At 48.3% G+C, this 17281-nt stretch overlaps 1 protein-coding gene across 4 annotated transcripts in view; it reads right to left on the bottom strand.

The window, feature by feature from the left end:
- CAPN6 (calpain 6) overlaps positions 1–16938 on the bottom strand; it is an 89208-nt gene extending 72270 nt beyond the window's left edge. For 3 of the 4 annotated variants that reach the window (XM_048515127.1, XM_048515130.1, XM_048515131.1), the window contains exons 1-2: positions 8752–9039; positions 4236–4412 (exon numbers count right to left, since the gene is read on the bottom strand). In XM_048515127.1, coding sequence (XP_048371084.1) covers positions 4236–4400 — 165 coding nt within the window. In that variant the 5' untranslated portion in view covers positions 4401–4412; positions 8752–9039. Of the gene's footprint in view, positions 1–4235; positions 4413–8751; positions 9040–16823 lie in introns of those variants that run through there. The other variant, XM_048515129.1, reaches the window with a different exon arrangement.
- Between the last annotated feature and the right edge of the window lie 343 nt (positions 16939–17281).

Genomic DNA, 17281 nt, shown 5'->3' with positions numbered 1-17281 from the left:
CAGGCGGCAGAGCAGGGAATCAAACCCGGTACCTCCAGATTAGATACACGAGCTCTTAACCTCCTACGCCACTGCTGCTCTCAGTGGTTAAGAGCAGTGGACTCTAATTTGGTGAACCAGGTTTGCTTCCTCACTCCTCCACATGAAGCCTGCTGGGTGACCTCGGGTCAGTCACAGTTCTCTCAGAATTCTCTCAGCCCCACCTACTTCATAAAGTGTGGGGAGAGGAAGGGAAGGAGTTGTAAGATGCTTTGAGACTCCTTGTGGCAGAGAAAAGCGGGGTACAAACCGTGGTGGGATTCAAATAATTTAACAACTGGTTGTTTACAAGGACCATTTTAACAACTGGTTCTGCCAAAGTGGTGCGAACCAGCTGGATCCCACCACTGGGTATAAATCCTCCTCAGCTTCAATTTTCTCTAGGGGAGCTGATCTCCATCGTCTGGAGATCCGCTGCCATTCCAGGGGGTCTCCAGCCCCTGCTCCCCCCACCCCCCAGATGCCAGCGAGCCTAAATCCTACAGTCAACCTTTTATTTTAAGTGAAGCACATAAACAGGCCAAAGAGGATTTTTCAGTCTCTGCACCACAACCGGTAATGCTATCTCATGTTTTTATACGGGGGGGGGGGGGGGGGAGGAATCAACAGCCCTGTAGTGAAGGGAGAGGCTGAAAGCAGTTTCTGACTCAGCGCCTGCCAACAATTTTATCGACGCATACCTGCACCCCCGCACCTTGCCGGAACACTAGACAAACAGAACCACACATAGAATCCCAGCCCTGTTCCGTTGCAATTGTTTTTTCACGATTATTTATCTATTTGTTCATTTATTCAGTTTATGAGCTCAGGGTGCAATAGGTGAAATGATACATTGAAAAGAGGGAAAATGCAAGTAAACCAAAATAAAGACTGCAACAAACTGCGCCTGCAGAGCATTCCATAAAGATTTTGGAAAGAAAATTCAGTGGTTTCCCTTACTGTTGCCAGTTGCTTGCGGATAGCAGGTAAACTTCTGCAGACATTCCTTATCCCCTGTGAGTGGTGGGGAAGGATGGGGGGGGGGGGGGCAAAGTCACCTCATTGAATGACCCTCTAGAAATTCCACCAATCTCTATGCTTCTTACTATAGAGAGACTTGGGGAATTCCTAGATCATTGCACAACACTGTGAAGTCACCTGGAATTGACGCTACTGCACCATGCTCCCCCCTCCCCCGAAAAAGATCCCAGGTGTTCCAGATGACGCCCCAGGAACCCAACTTCACTTCAGAAACAAGACCAGGTAATTCGGAATTCTAAAGCCATGACAAAATATGAACTGGGAGAAATTCTGGAAGCATCCTTACAGTTTTCATGAATGATACAAAATATATTGTGTCTTGTCCATGTTAAAAGAAAGAGATATGGGTCCAGGGGTGGCCAACCTATGGCGCTCCAGGTGTTCATGGACTACAATTCCCATCAACCCCTGCCAGTGTAACCCCCATGCTCAGAATGGGTTGACCCAGTAAGGGGTGGAGACTCAAAGCAGCAGAAGGCTGCAGAGCTAGTTTGGAGGAGACAAGGCTACCAGACTCGGACCTTGGTTGTATAAGCCCTTAACACCTTGTTAAGGTAAACTGCAATATTGTTGGGAACTACTGGGAAGGTAGTTGTTTATTTTTGCTATGTTGTAAATGTTGGAGTTTATTGTTTCAGGGTTTCTTTTTGTGTTTGTAATGGGTGAGAGTTCTCCTGGAAACCTTCATCGTGTTGAAGCCTGTTCATCAAGCCCTTGGGGTCTTCAGGAGCCAACCCACTTGCAAAGAAGAATTGGACTTGGCAATATCAGTAGACTGTAAAGATAAGGACTTGAAAATGCAACCTGAACAGGACCTTGAAATGTGATGTTAAATGTTGATGTTATATGTTATATGTTAAGAAAGTAAACCATTTTGTTTTTAAAAATTTGTTGTTGCAAACTCATTCCACGTTCTGCCCCACAGAACCTACAAGCTGAGGTTACACCAGCATGGCCAATTGGCCATGCTGGTAGGACTGATGGGAATTGTAGTCCATGAACATCTGAAGCGCCATAGGTTGGCCACCCTGGGGTTAGACTGACATTTTCCTGCTCTTGGCAACCTCCCTGGCCTCTGCAGTGGTGACATCTGAGACTCTTGGTGGACCAAGCTGTGGATTCAGCAGCACAGAAGAGGAGTGAAACCAAAGCAAAGCTTGTGTCTGCGCCCACCATGTTGGACTGCCACTTCCTCCACAGGTGACCAGGGAAAAGCTCTCTGCTTGTTTCCAAAGGGTACCTTCTTCTTTGCTGATCCTTCTCCAAACCCAAAGCTGATTCCAAACACACACACACACACACACACACACACACACACACACACACACACACACACACACACACACACACACACACACACACACACACACACACACCCCACCTTTGGGAGTCTCCCCTTCAGCACCTCTAGCTTGAATCAATCTCAACTTACCTCACTCCCTTTAGAAAATAAACAGTAAATATATATATATATTGCTCAGATCTGGATGGCTCAGGCTAACCTGATCTCACCAGGTCTCAAAAGCTAAGCAGGGTTGGCCCTTGTTGGTACTTAGATGGGAGAGTGACGGTGAAGTTCAGGGCTGTTTTACAGAGGCAGGCAGCAGCAAGTCCCCTCTGAACATCTCTTGCCTTAGAATCTCTCTGGGGCAAGGCTGGAGTGAGGGGGGACTGCGCCCAGGGCATGCATGCGCCCTGCACCCCCACCATGTCCCCGCACCGGCATATGCCCGGTGCATCATGCACCCCCCTGTCCCCTTGGCGCTACACCACTGCTCTGGGGTCATTCTAAGTCGGCTGTGACTTTGCCATGCTTTCCACTACCAAACCTCTACTGTGGATACAAGCATGGAGCTGCGATATGGAAAGAGTTCAGTCATGCTTTCTCTATAGCAGTGATGGCGAACCTTTTTGAGACTGAGTGCCCAAATTGCAACCCAAAATCCACTTATTTATTGCAAAGTGCCAACACGGCAATTTAACCTGAATATTGAGGTTTTAGTTTAGAAAAAATGGTTGGCTCCGAGGCACACGTTACTCGGGAGTAAGCTTGGTGAAGCAACCATGCAATGGGTGAATCACGACCCTAGGAGGGTTTACTCAGAAGCAAGCCCCAATGCCAGCAACTGAGCTTACTCCCAGGTAAAGGATCATGCCCAGGCTAGCCTAGATGTATGTGTGTGTGGGGTGTGTGTGATTTTCCAGCCCCCCCACATGATGAACTCTGTGCACATGTGCCCACAGAAAGGGCTCTGAGTGCCACCTCTGGCACCCGTGCCATAGGTTCGCCATCACTGCTCTATAGCATACTCGGCTTACCTCGCTCGGTCCCATATGCTGAGGTCTATTTGGAGGTGGGCCAACATTTACTCCATACAAGAGCATGGTGCGTGACTTCCCAATTCTGGATACGATTGTGCTTCAACAACTGTCACAAAAGTTTCACCTATCAGGCTCTTTCTTTCATAGCCAAAACTGTGGTCCTTTGTTGAGGCGAAAATCCACGAAATGGGTCTATCCTTGGATGCATGGGCTTTAATGAATGCCAATGAGCTAAAGCTGACCCTCAAAAAGAGATTGTATGATCTCGAGGATAGTCGCCTGATGCAGCAGGTTAATAAACGCTGCTCTCCCTTGCACTTGGGTATACCGTTAAAACCATCTACCATGGCCAAATATTTCCATTTGGTTCTAGAACCCAAATTGCGACGAGCCCTGACCCTGGCCAGGTGCAATATTCTCCCTCCAGCTACCACTCAGGGTAGACTACGGAAAGTGCCTTTCAATGAAAGATTTTGTCCCTGCAGTTCAGCTTACGAAGAATCAATCCAACACGTGATATTACACTGCCCGTTACACAGTTTAGCCAGGAACAAATATCTAAACCCGTGGTTAAACCCCCCCATTGATAATACTGATCTATCAATTGTGGTAACGATGCTGGATTGCGGCTCTGCAAGTGTATTGGAAGCGCTGGCTAACTTTTTGTGCTCTGTCATCAGCAAACGGTTATAACTGTACTGGAGACTGTATCATTGCACTGAGGTTGCCATTGTTGCTGGTATATTGCTGCTGTTGTTTTAATTATGCCATTAACGGTTTATATATATATATACACCAAACCTCTACTACAGAAAGAGAACCAAAGAGTAGAGTACCCAAAAGAGAGCATGTACCTTTGGGCGTCTCCAGTCCACTTTCCTGGGTGGAGGTCCACTGTAGAAAAGAGAGGCATCCGTGGCTGGAAATTCAGGGTCTTCGAAGAGTTTCTTTTGATCGACGCATTGCTGTTTAAGTTCCGAGTACTTCTGATCTCTGAAGTGTTTTGCTGATGAACGCATGGTGCTCTCTGCCTGAGCAAGAGGAAGAGATTTGAATAAGCCTTTTACTACCTAGCTGATCCCATGCAAAAGCAAGACGCTAATTCAGAGTAAGACTTTTAGATTTTTAATACAGCAGGAAAGCACATGTGATTGCCCTGTTGCAGTAGTACATAAACTGCCCCGTTTTATTAGAAGAAGAGTTTGGATTTATATCCCCCCCTTTCTCTCCTGTAGGAGACTCAAAGGGGCTTACAATCTCCTTGCCCTTCCCCCCCCTCAACAAACACCCTGTGAGCTAGGTGGGGCTGAGAGAGCTCCGAGAAGCTGTGACTAGCCCAAGGTCACCCAGCTGACGTGTGTGGGAGTGCACAGGCTAATCTGAATTCCCCAGATAAGCCTCCACAGCTCAGGCGGCAGAGCTGGGAATCAAACCCGGTTCCTCCAGATTAGATACATGAGCTCTTAACCTCCTACGCCACTGCTGCTCCTTTCTATGGTATTAAAAAAACCCTAAAGTTTTAATTATTAACCATATTAACTATATTTACTTTTCTACTTATGCCGTGCAAAATGTTGATCTCCTTTTTATAATATCGTGCAGAATTTATGACATTAATTCTGTCTTTGTTATTTTATATTAACACAATTATTTTTTTGGGGGGGGGTGGATAATAATTTAAAAAAAGAAAATTTCCCCGGCCTCTTAGCTTTGGGTCTGCAGTCTACTTCCATTAATCAAGATTAAAACAAATAAAGATAACATAATAGACCCAAATGGAAAGCCAATTAAAAGTTTTGGGATAAGTGGCTAAGCCAATAACTAAACCAATATTAAATAAACATTTTGTTGTATTTTGAGAATGAAGGGGGGGTTAGCACATCAGTCTGCGATCCAGGAGACCTGAATTCAACTCCGTCACCTGCCATGAATCTTGCTGGGTGCCCCAGATAGGCAGACGCTTTCTCAGCCTACCCTGCCTTGTGAGGCCCTATTAGCCGATGTCATATGACAATTTGTGGACAATTATCACAACATAATGCAGTGATGGTGAACCTTTTCGTAATCGAAAGCCCAACAAACCCAAAACCCACTTATTTGTTTAAAGTGCTCACACGTAATGCAGAATCCAGAATGCTGAGGTTTTAGCTTAGAAAAAACGGTAAGCGTATGGCAAGCGTTACTCGGGAGTAAGCTTGGTGGTAGTCGGTGGCTTTGCTTTAAAGCAACCGTGCAACTCTTCCAACAGGTGAATCATGACCCTAGGAGGGTTTACTCAGAAGCAGGCCCCATTGCCAGCAACCGAGCTTACTCCCAGGTAAAGGACTGTGCTTTAGTTCTTCGCATGAAAATCAGTGGGGTTTAACAGTGCTTAACAGGGTTACCTACACTGCTTCCCCAAAACTCGGTCTTAGGTTTCATGCTAATAATCGAGCCCAGCGGACCAAGCCAGCCTAGATGTGTGTGTGTGTGTGGGGGCTCTGCGCGTGCCCACAGAGAGGGCTCTGAGTGCCACCTCTGGCACCCGTGCCATAGGTTCGCCACCACTGACATACTGAATGTGAAGTGCTTGGGACAATGAAAACTGCTATATGTAGGGTCACCAGCTCCACGTTGGGAAATACTTGGAGACAGTGGCGTAGTTCCAGGGGATAAGGGGTGGGTGCGATGCACCAGGCGCACACCCTGTGGGGCATGGCAGGGGCATTCCGGGGGCGTTCCGGGGCATGGAGGGGGCATGGTCTCTCGTTCAAGTAATGACCCTGCTTAGCTTTGGAGATCTGGGGAGATCAGGCTATGCCATGCTGCCTTTCCTCTCTACACTGGCAGTAGCATTGATTAATTGATTTGATTCATTTATATGAGGGGTGGCCAACCTAAGGCGCTCCAGATGTTCATGGACTACAATTCCCATCAGCCCCTGCCAACTGGCCATGCTGGCAGGGCCTGATGGGGATTATAGTCCATGAACATCTGGAGCACCATAGGTTGGCCACCCCTAATTTATACTTTGCGTTTCTCCTCAGTGGGAAAGACACTTCCCGCATTCTCCTCGCCTCCATTTCATCCTCACAACAGCCCTGTGAGGAAGGTTAGGCTGATCCAAGCACTGATGATGGGGGAAATGTTCCTGTGAATCCACCTGATAGTCAAGCATTTGTTCTGCTTCTCTCAGTGGCGTACGAGCATTTGTTCTGCTTCTCTCAGTGGCGTAGGAGCAGCAGTAGGAGGTTAAGAGCTCGTGTATCTAATCTGGAGGAACTGGGTTTGATTCTCCGCTCTGCCACTTGAGCTGTGGAGGCTTCTCTGGGGAATTCAGATTAGCCTGTGCACTCCCACACATGCCAGCTGGGTGACCTTGGGCGAGTCACAGCTTCTCGGAGCTCTCTCAGCCCCACCTACTTCACAGGGTGTTTGTTGTGAGGGGGGAAGGGCAAGGAGATTGTCAGCCCCTTTGAGTCTCCTGCAGGAGAGAAAGGGGGTATATAAATCCAAACTCCTCCTCCTCTTCCTCCTCCTCCCCCCCCCCCTCCTCCTCCTCCTCCCCCCTCCCCCTCCCTCCTCCTCCTCCTCTCCTCCCTCCTCCTCTTCTCTTCTTCTTCTCTCTCTTTCTTTCTTTCTTCTTCTTCTTCTTCTTCTTCTTCTTCTTCTTCTTCTTCTTCTTCTTCTTCTTCTTCCCTGTTCCTACACCTGGTTGAACGTGTTGCATTTTGTGGTCTAGCAGCAATCCTCTCTCCCCGTCCCCTCTATTCTTGCTGCAGGCAAAACAACCAGAGTTTTGCATCAGGAGCCTCACTGGGGGACCCTCCAGAGCAGCCATTTTCTTCTGGGGGACGGACCTCTCCAGTCTGGAGGTGAGCTGCAAATTCCCAGGGATTCCCAGGTCCCAACTAGAAGCTAGCAAATGGGACACACCATCAAGATTCTGGTAGCATTCACTAAGTGAATTGGCCAGCCACACTTGGGCCGAGTCACCATCATGTTGAAGAATCTGTGCATCTTTAATCGGGGACGTCAGAAAAAGTGGCCGACGAACACATGCTCGGGGCAGCTGAGAGTTTGCGATGGCCATTAATGTGGGATATTTCACCATTTGCCATTTACGAAGCTGGAGGCCACCGACTGATTTCCAAAGGAGTGTTTCACTCTTGAGATAACACCTGTGACTGTTTCTAATGGTTGGAAGTGAAGGACTTTACACTGTTTCCTGCCTCAGGGGCAGAGGAGGACTCATCAGTGAGTCAGATAGCTAGAGTGGGTCAAGACTCTGGTCTGGACACCTTTCTCCACTACTCTGACACTATCCCTTTGATGTGTCGATTGCCCCTATCAGGGAACTTCCTTCCTCTCTGTTTCTTCTCCTCTCTCCACCTTTTTACACACACCTTCCATCTTGCACCATGTGTGGTGAGAGATGGACACAGCATCTCTCACCATCCGGCCAGATAGATTAGAGAACCTAGCTCTTCACTCAGAGGAGGGATCCAGCAGGTTCTCACAGGTTCCCGAGAGCAGGTTACTTATTATTTGTGTGTGCCGAGAGGGGGTTACTAATTGGTGATTTTGCCACGTGATTTTTGCCTTCGTTACGCCCCTCCTCTCAGCAGTAGCGCGCAGAACTTGAAGCAGCCTAGCAGGAGGTGCAAAGCCAAGGCATGGTGGTGCCCGCGCCTGCACATAAGCTTCCCCCTTCCAAGGACCTGCAGACAGCGGCCAAGGCCCCTGCTACAGCCCCCTCCCGCCCAGGAATGCCCCGCCCCCGGAATGTCCGGCCACGCACCCGTCATGCCCCACCCAGCCCCATTGGCGCTACGCCACAGTTTGAATCCCACCACCATGGGAACCTGTTACTAAAATGTTTGGATCCCACCACTGTCTTCACTTTTGTATCCAGAACGGAGTTCACTAATAAAGACTCCTCTTATTAGTTGCAAACTACAAATTGGCTCCGAGTTTTCTTTGTTGCCAGCACACACACGCATGCCAGGAGCTCCTCCGTGCTTTGCCTTCGTGCACTCTGCTTGCAATGCAAAGGTGTCTCTAACCAGAGAGAATCACCAACACTACTGCAGACTGCAGGTCTGAATGAGGCTGACCGAAAGTTAAACTTTGCTCAGAATAAATGCCCACGTGACGCCGCATTCGTTGGAAAGCTTTTAAACTCCCAGAATGCACGCAATGTGGTTCTGCCCGGCACCTAATCCTTAAAACTGGCAGGCTGCAAGTTAATCGGTTTTGCCACTGCCAGAATTTTTTTAAAAAAGCTGACTTCATTCATCATTTCATGAGCATCTCGGCTCTTGGGACAGAGAAATATTAATAAACAAATCCTGCGAAAGCAGTCCGGGTATAGTTGCACCGAGGTCTTACCTGGATTAACCTGATTTCTCTTGGGAGGTTTTCCAAGCTGTCCAGCAAACAACACAGCGAGAAAGTCCCAAATCAATACTGCAAACAGAACTTGGCTTATTAACCTGCAAATTCTGTGGACTGTACCAAAATCCAGTCTTCAGAGGGGAGGTCTATTATAACTTTGCTCCTCGCTCTCGCTCTCTCTCTCTCTCTCTCTCTTCCCAAATTCAGCTTGCCAAATTCATTAGGAATCTCACGGCACACGCAAATCACAGCTGGAAGGAGCTCGGAGCTTTCTTGGGTCGATTCCTGGAGAACATCTGACACAGAGCTTTACCGCTCACATCCTGTTGTTTAAAAATAAATAACTAAGGAGATACTAGAAAGGACTTGTCTGCGGGATTGTTGGAATTCCTTTCCTATAAACAGGGCTGGGGTTGGTAGCATGGCAAGTGGAACTGACTTATAAAGCAAAGGGTTCTAACTTTAGCTTGTCTCCTGTTTTTTATTTAAAGAAATGGCCAGCCCAATATTCCCTGTTCCTCCACACAGTGGATCCATTGTGAGAATAAACCTTACAGTAAAGAAAATCTTTCAGGAATTAATTATTACTGCGGCCACTGCAGAATCAATGGATGTAGAATTCGGCAAACAGAGCAGAACCGGCCGTAATTGGCAATAGTCTTGTAGGAACAGGGCTGGAGTCCTTGTTGTGAGGACAGAGGCTTTAGGGACACAAGAGCGATTCTATTTTCACTGAGGACATGATTGATGGTTTCCAAAAACAGGAGTGGTCATCAAATTTCAAGCAGGCAAGGAATAAAAAGGAAATACCGCCAGCCAGGGCACAGAGCGATAGACTGGGCATGAGCTAAAGCGTCCCTCTTTACGGGGCTGGTCTACTCACAACAAAGTCCCATGTTATTCAGTGGGATTTACTCCCAGGAAACTGTCCCTAGGACTGCTGCCTGACCTCCTTTCTCAGCACTGCGCCCAAAAGTCATCATGGTCCCTCAAAAGCCACCGTGGCCCCAAGGAAAACATTCCCTCTGTCTCCACATATGGCGCTGACCCAAACCAAATATCAAAACCAGTCACTCGGTTTGCTGTTGTTGTTACCGCCCAAGAAAATAGCCAAAATATTTTCTTGAAGTCAACTTACATGGCTACACTGGCTCCAGGTCAGGACACAGAGACTTGTGTGGTTCAGAAGCCTCCACGAGGCTCACCAAGAACGTATATATGTGATTGTGCCAATATTATATGATTTCCCTCTTGCCTTTGTCCCTTCTTGGATATAATGAAAGCCCCTTTTGTGTTGAATTTATGATTTGCCCGCTGTTTAAAATTATATTTTAGTTAGTGTCTCCAGCTAGTTTAAAGGTTTTGTTATTGTTAATTTAGGAAGTTCTTGCCTATAAGTATATGTGTTTATCCCTTAAGGTCTCCCTAATGTTTAAGTTTAGAAAGGTTATTTTTGATATTTGTGTTTGTTAGTAAAAGCAGTAGCCTATAGAAGCTGAGATTAAGGGACAAGGAAGTTAGCCCTGGAATGCAGCTTAGACCAACACCCAGCCGACTCCTTAGCAAAGACAAAGACCCTCTTTGGTTTTGCAAATTAAATCTGATAGTAGCAGCCAGAGGTTCCAGCCGTTGGAAAACGTGTCGGGATCACCATTGGACAGTTTGAACTCCCCTTTGTTGCGGAGCTGAGGCGCGGGAGCCTCAGGTCATAACCGAAGGAAACAGCCATCTGATAACGCAGATAGCTGGGTGCAGTAGCAAGCCCACCTAGTTCTCTGAATGGACCTTCTCCGCTCTCCTTCAGCACCATTGCGAAGTCTCGCGGGAAGACGCTTGACAGCGGGATTTTGTGATCCCATTCGCAAAAGTTGTAATTGTATCTTTCTTTGTATTGATGTTTCCCTATTGGTGTTCGGTAAGGGACTTGCCCCCTTACCTGCCCCTTTTACCTGCCCCTTTGCCCCCTTTGATGTTTGTGAATAAAAGTTCTTGCGCTTGTTTGCAAGGGGCGATTCTCCTGCCCGAGCTGTGACAATCACCTCCGAATAAAATCCTTTGCTTTGAAGAACGCCGGCTTCCTGCGCCTCATTACGTTGCTGAGCTGAAATCACTTATTGTTACCCGAGAATCAGCGGTAACACTGTCACCATGATTCTATAACTGGGGTGGTCAACCTATGGCACTCCAGATGTTCAATGACTACAATTCCCACCAGCCCCTGGCATTCTGGCAGGGGCTCATGGGAACTGTAGTCCATTAACATCTGGAGCACAATAAGTTGGCCACTCCTGCTCTATAATAATAAAAGGACTGGTGTCTTTGACTTTCTGTCTGTTTGGACCAAGAACAATTCATCGTAAAGTAAAGGCAGGAATCTGGAAATTGGCTACCAACTTCAGGAAGATTGTGGGAGTTCAAGTGCCTGAAATTAAAGGAATCAGAATGTATTTTCTTTATTTATACCCCACCTTTCTTCCCAAGGGGGACTCTTCAACAATTCACATTGTTTTCCTGTCTTCCATTTTATCTTCACAACAAATCTGAGAAAGTCAAGATCCTGTGGGACTTTCGAATCCAAACGGACAAAGTGTTGAAACACAATACACCAGACATCACCATGATCGAGGACAAGAAAGTGACCATCATCAGAATAGCAGTCCCCTGTGACAGCAGGGTCATTGAAAAAGATCACGAGAAGGTCACTAGATACCGCGATTTGAAAATCGAGCTTCAGCGTCTATGGCGCAAACCAACTGAGGTCGTCCCAGTGGTAATCGGCATGCTGGGCGCCATCCCGCAAACACTTGGGCAGCACTTGAAACATCTTCAAATTGACAAAATTGACATTAGTCAAATTCAGAAGGCAGCCCTGCTGGGATCCGTACGAATACTACGGCAATACATTACGACTTCCTAGGCCTCTGGGTGAGGCTCGAATTGTAATGGCTACCAGCTAAAGATCTGGCAGCTGTGAAAACCACCACCACCACCACCACCACCACCACCTCCTCCTCCTCCTCCTCCTCCTCCTCCTCCTCCTCCTCCTCCTCCTCCTCCTCCTCCTCCATCATCATCATCATCATCATCATCATCATCATCATCATCATCATCATCATCATCATCATCATCATCATCATCATCATCATCATCATCATCATCATCATTTGGCTGGTCCTGATAACCTGTGTGATGTAGACTGTATTCTGGGTCACTGGATTTTTCTTTTGGAGTAGCACAGTTGACAACTTTTTGTGCAGAAATAAAGCAACTCTAGTGGTTTGTGTGTGTGGGGGGGGAGGGGGCAGGTTCCCACTGCCAGGTCTTCCCTGGCCACTGGGAGGGTGGGTTGGGGTTTCCAGCTCCAGGTCCCTCTTGGAGGTTTGTGGTGGAGCCTGGAGAGACCCAGGACCTCAGTGGGATACTGTGCCATAAAGTCCAACCTCTAAAGTATGGTGGCCAACCTATGGTGTTCCAGATGTTCATGGACTTCAATTCCCATCAGCCTCTGCCTGGCTCTAGCTCACCTGAAGAAAATGGCTGCTATGGAAGGTGGACTGTGTCATTATATCCCACTGAAGTGCCTCTCACTCTTATATCCCACTGAAGTTTGTAACAAATAGTTTAGAGCAGGGGTGGCCAACCTATGGTGCTCCAGATGTTCATGGACTACCATTCCCATCAGCCCCTGCCAGCATGCCAGGGGCTGGTGGGAATTGTAGTTCATGAACATCTGGAGCACCATAGGTTGGCCACCCCTACTTTAGAGCGATGACTACACATGCACATACATTGGGGAGGCAGTGAATCCTGAGGTCAGGTGGCATTTGGGGTGCCGTAGCACCCCCAAAATGGCACCCAACAGGCAGCAGTGCCATCCAGCTTCATGGATGGGGGAGAATGGAGTTGTCAGTGATGGAGGGAGAAGAAAATGGGGTTCATGGGAGAGTGGGTGGGGTGGGAAATGGGATTTCCAATTGCTCTTCCCAGGATGGCACAGGCCAGCTCAATCTCATCAGTTTTCAGAAGCTAAGCAGGGTTGGCCCTGGTTAGTACTTGGAAGGGAGACCACCAGTGGTGGGATCCAAACATTTTAGTAACTGTTTCCCATGGTGGTGGGATTCAAACTGTGGCATAGCGCCAATGGGGCTGGGCGGGGCACAACAGGGGCGCGGCCGGGCATTCCGGGGGCGGGGCATTCCTAAAGCCCAGCCCGGGCTGTGGTGGCAAGGGGCCACGCAGCCGCCAAGTGCCGGGTCCTTGGCATGAGGGAAACAAATGCATCGCATGGCTAGGGCTGCCACACACGCCGGTGCACCTCCTGCTAGACTGCTTCAAGTTCTGCGCGCTACTGCTGAGAGGAGGGGCGTGACTAAAGGCAAAATCACATGGCAAAATCACCCATTAGTAACCCCCTCTCGGCACACACAAATAATTAGTAACCTACTCTCAGGAACCTGTGAGAACCTGCTGGATCCCATCTCTGGAGACCACCAAGGAAGCCCAGGGTTGCTATGCAGAGGCAGGCAATGGCAAAACCACCTCTGAATGTGCCTGCCTTGAAAACCCTGTGGGATCACCATAAATTGCCTGTGACTTGATGGCGAAAGAAAAAAAAAATCCTCTGCAAATCTTCACTTGTTCACCTGTAAAACTGGAGAGGAAGTCTAAAGTTTTCACTTCCTGGTTTCAGTTGTGTTGAATCGAGACTCGCCAGCCACACTTTAAGATGACTCCTTGGAAGACGCCACGCACCTTGATGCTGGTGGAACATGACAGCTCAGAGATCTTATTTTGCGCCTAACTCCCCTCCTTTCCCCAGCACATATGATTATAAATGTATTTATGGGTGCCAATGGCAAAGCGCAGCTTTTCCAAACACCCGCCAAACGCTGTTAGTTCCCTCTGTTTCAATGGCTGCCAAGCGCGGCATCAATTATGAATAAACTTGCCCTGTGCAAATTGGTTAATAAAAAATGAGCTCGTTTCCAGCAGGGATTCTCCCTGAAGGCACCGTGTTTGTTTTCCTTTTTTCCTTATTTAAGCAGTTTTGTTCGGAGGAGGGCCCAAGAGGGAACTTTAGGCTCCATGTCAAGATCTGGAGGAGGCCTTGTGCTCTCTCGCCGTTGCCAACTCTTGAGTTTGGAAATTCCGGGAGATAAGAACATAAGAACATAAGAACATAAGAACTAGCCTGCTGGATCAGACCCGAGTCCATCTAGTCCAGCTCTCTGCTACTCGCAGTGGCCCACCAGGTGCCTTGGGGAGCTCACATGCAGGATGTAGAAAGCAAGCGGCCTCCCCGCGGCTGTTGCTCCCGAGCCCACCTGGACTGTTAAGGCATTTTGCAATCTCAGATCAAAGAGGGATCAAGATTGGTAGCCATAGATCGACTTCTCCTCCATAAATCTGTCCAAGCCCCTTTTAAAGCTATCCAGGTGAGTGGCCCTCACCACCTCCTGTGGCAGCATATTCCAAACACCAATCGAACGTTGCGTGAAGAAGTGTTTCCTTTGTGGGTGGAGCTGGGGAAAGGCAGGGTTTGAGGAGGGGAGAGACCTCTGAGGGGTATGATGCCAAAGACTCCATTCTCAAAAGCAGCCAGCTTCTCTAGAGCAGGGGTCTGCAACCTGTGGCTCTCCAGATGTTCACGGACTACAATTCCCATCAGCCCCTGACAGCATGGCCAATATAAATCCAAACTCCTCCTCCTCCTCCTCCTCCTCCTCCTCCTCCTCCTCTTCTTCTTCTTCTTCTTCTTTCTTCTTCTTTCTTCTTCTTCTTCTTCTTCTTCTTCTTCTTCTTCTTCTTCTTCTTCTTCTTCTTCTTCTTCTTCTTCTTCTTCTTCTTCTTCTTCTTCTCCTTCTCCTTCTCCTTCTCCTTCTCCTTCTCCTTCTCCTTCTCCTTCTCCTCCTCCTCCTCCTCTTCTCCTTCTCCTTCTTCTCCTTCTCCTTCTCCTTCTCCTTCTCCTCCTCCTCCTCCTCCTCCTCTTCTTCTTCTTCTTCTCCTTCTCCTTCTCCTTCTCCTTCTCCTTCTCCTTCTCCTTCTTCTTCTTCTCCTTCTTCTCCTTCTCCTTCTCCTGCTTCTAATTCCAGGAGATTTCTATCTGGGAATCTGGCTACCTACTTGGGAAATGCCCCAGCTGGTCCTTTGCTGATGGGCAGAAGGTCAGGTCCAGTGGACCTAGAATAGCAGCTGTCGTGCTCTGGTATTGAAAAGATATCCAGCCGTAGGCATGAGGCCATTCACAGTTCCGTGGCAGCCTTGTCAAATATTTACTCAAATGCTGTGCTGGTCGTACGGCTGAATCACAAGAGCCTTGAAAAGTGAAAAATGGGTTACCCTCTGCTCACTAGGTGGCAGTGTCGCTTAACAGTATTCCAACAGCGACCTGCTGCCTCCCGTTGGTTGGACCGAAGTTGCTGGACTAATTGGGTTTTTAATAAAAAAAATAGAACGTTGGCCAACAGTCCCATTTATGGCCTCTATATTTGTTATATATTTCTCGCAAGGAGCATTTAATAAGAATCAATGTCCTCCAAAATGATCGTAAACAGGCTTTCTCATTCCTTAGAAACCGAGGGCTGCAGCTTCATCGCTTGAGTCAATTCATCTTAGGAGGAGTGGCGTAGGAGGTTAAGAGCTCATGTATCTAATCTGGAGGAACCGGGTTTGATTCCAAGCGCTGCCGCCTGAGCTGTGGAGGCTTCTCTGGGGAATTCAGATTAGCCTGTGCACTCCCACACACGCCAGCTGGGTGACCTTGGGCTAGTCACAGCTTCTCGGAGCTCTCTCAGCCCCCCCTACCTCACAGGGTGTTTGTTGTCAGGGGGGAAGGGCAAGGAGATTGTCAGCCCCTTTGAGTCTCCTGCAGGAGAGAAAGGGGGGATATAAATCCAAACTCCTCCTCCTCCTCCTCCTCCTCCTCCTCTTCTTCTTCTTCTTCTTCTTCTTCTTCCTCCTCTTTTCCTGCTGCCTTCAGTCTTTCCTAGCATTATTGTCTTTTCCAGTGACCCTTCTCATTGTGTGACCAAAGTACACATAATGTACACATAATGTCAAATCTCCCACCCCAATTCTCTTTCTCTCAGGAGGAACTTCTGGGTCACTCTCTGGGCAGACTGGGAAACCTGTATGGAGGACCACAATCCCTGCACCTAGCACCATCACTTGGGACAAGAAGATCCAAAGATGTATGGAAAAGTTTATCTCTCTAGGGTTCCCAGCCTCCATGTGGTCCACAGAGATCTCCCAGAAATACAATTGATCTCCAGACTTTAGATCAGCGGTTCTCAACCTTCCTAATGCCGCGACCCTTTAATATCGTTCCTCATGCTGTGGTGACCCCCAACCCTAACATTTATCCATTTTACAGATGGAGAACACTGATGCTGAGAGTCTTAGGCGACCCCTGTGAAAGGGTATTTCGACCCCCCAAACGGGTCCCGACCCATAGGTTGAGAACCACTGCTTTAGATAAAAGTCTGGAGATACCTTTTAATTTCAGGAGATCTCCAGCCCCTACCTGGGGGTCAGCAAACCTGTTCTCCAAAGAGTCCACAGTGCTCTAACTGCAGATGGAACACAGTGTAAGCATCTTATGCTAAAGAATTCTTTCCTAGTGCATTCTCTGCTGCTTCGACAGTGCCATGAGGCTGGTTCTAGAAGTTCTAGGTCAGAGTCCTGGGAAAGATGCCGGAATTGGGAGATGGAATGCATTGGTGGGATCCAAAAATTTTAGTAACAGGTTCCCATGGTGGTGGGATTCAAACTGTGGCATAGCACCAATGGGGCTGGGCAGGGCATGATGGGGGTGTGGCCGGGCATTCCGGGGGCGGGGCATTCCTAAGCAGGGCTGTGGCAAGGACGCAGCCACTGCGCCGGTCCTTGGGCGGGAAACGAATGCACGCAGGCGCAGGCTGCCACGCACGCCGGTGCACGTCCTGCTAGACTGCTTCCAGTTCTGCGCGCTACTGCTGAGAGGAGGGGCGTAACTAAGGCAGAAATCACATGGCAAAATCACCCATTAGTAACCCCCTCTCGGCACACACAAATAATTAGTAACCTACTCTCTGGGACCTGTGAGAACCTGCTGGATCTCACCTCTGATCGAATGGCTGTGAGTTAGACGTCAAGCCTCATCCAAGAGTCAGGAACAGGCCAGCCGTTCCTGGGATTTCCTCGTGCTGCAACATTTTGGAGAGATGCTGTCAGTCATCAGTCCTGCACGAAGCATCTCCTTCCCTCAGGAAAAGCAAATGCAGCTGTGGAAATCTGTCCAGTTTCTCTGTGTCAGCATCGGGCAGAACAGGCCAGGTCATCTACATTCATTTTCTTACATGCGACGACATTAGGGACTGCTCGAGGGAGCCCAGAGTTCACATCTGGCTTGCATTCATTATTCAGAAGTTCACCTTGAGACTTTGGCCATATAAGGGCTTTTTGGTTAACAAACGAGAAAATACCCACATGTGTGCCAGCAAAGCACATACCCACCACTGGGCGCTCTATGCCTCTAAGACGGAAA

This window comes from Sphaerodactylus townsendi, linkage group LG13 (assembly GCF_021028975.2).
Source record: "Sphaerodactylus townsendi isolate TG3544 linkage group LG13, MPM_Stown_v2.3, whole genome shotgun sequence".
Taxonomy (NCBI): domain Eukaryota; kingdom Metazoa; phylum Chordata; class Lepidosauria; order Squamata; family Sphaerodactylidae; genus Sphaerodactylus; species Sphaerodactylus townsendi.
This window is presented reverse-complemented; position numbering and strand designations above follow the sequence as displayed.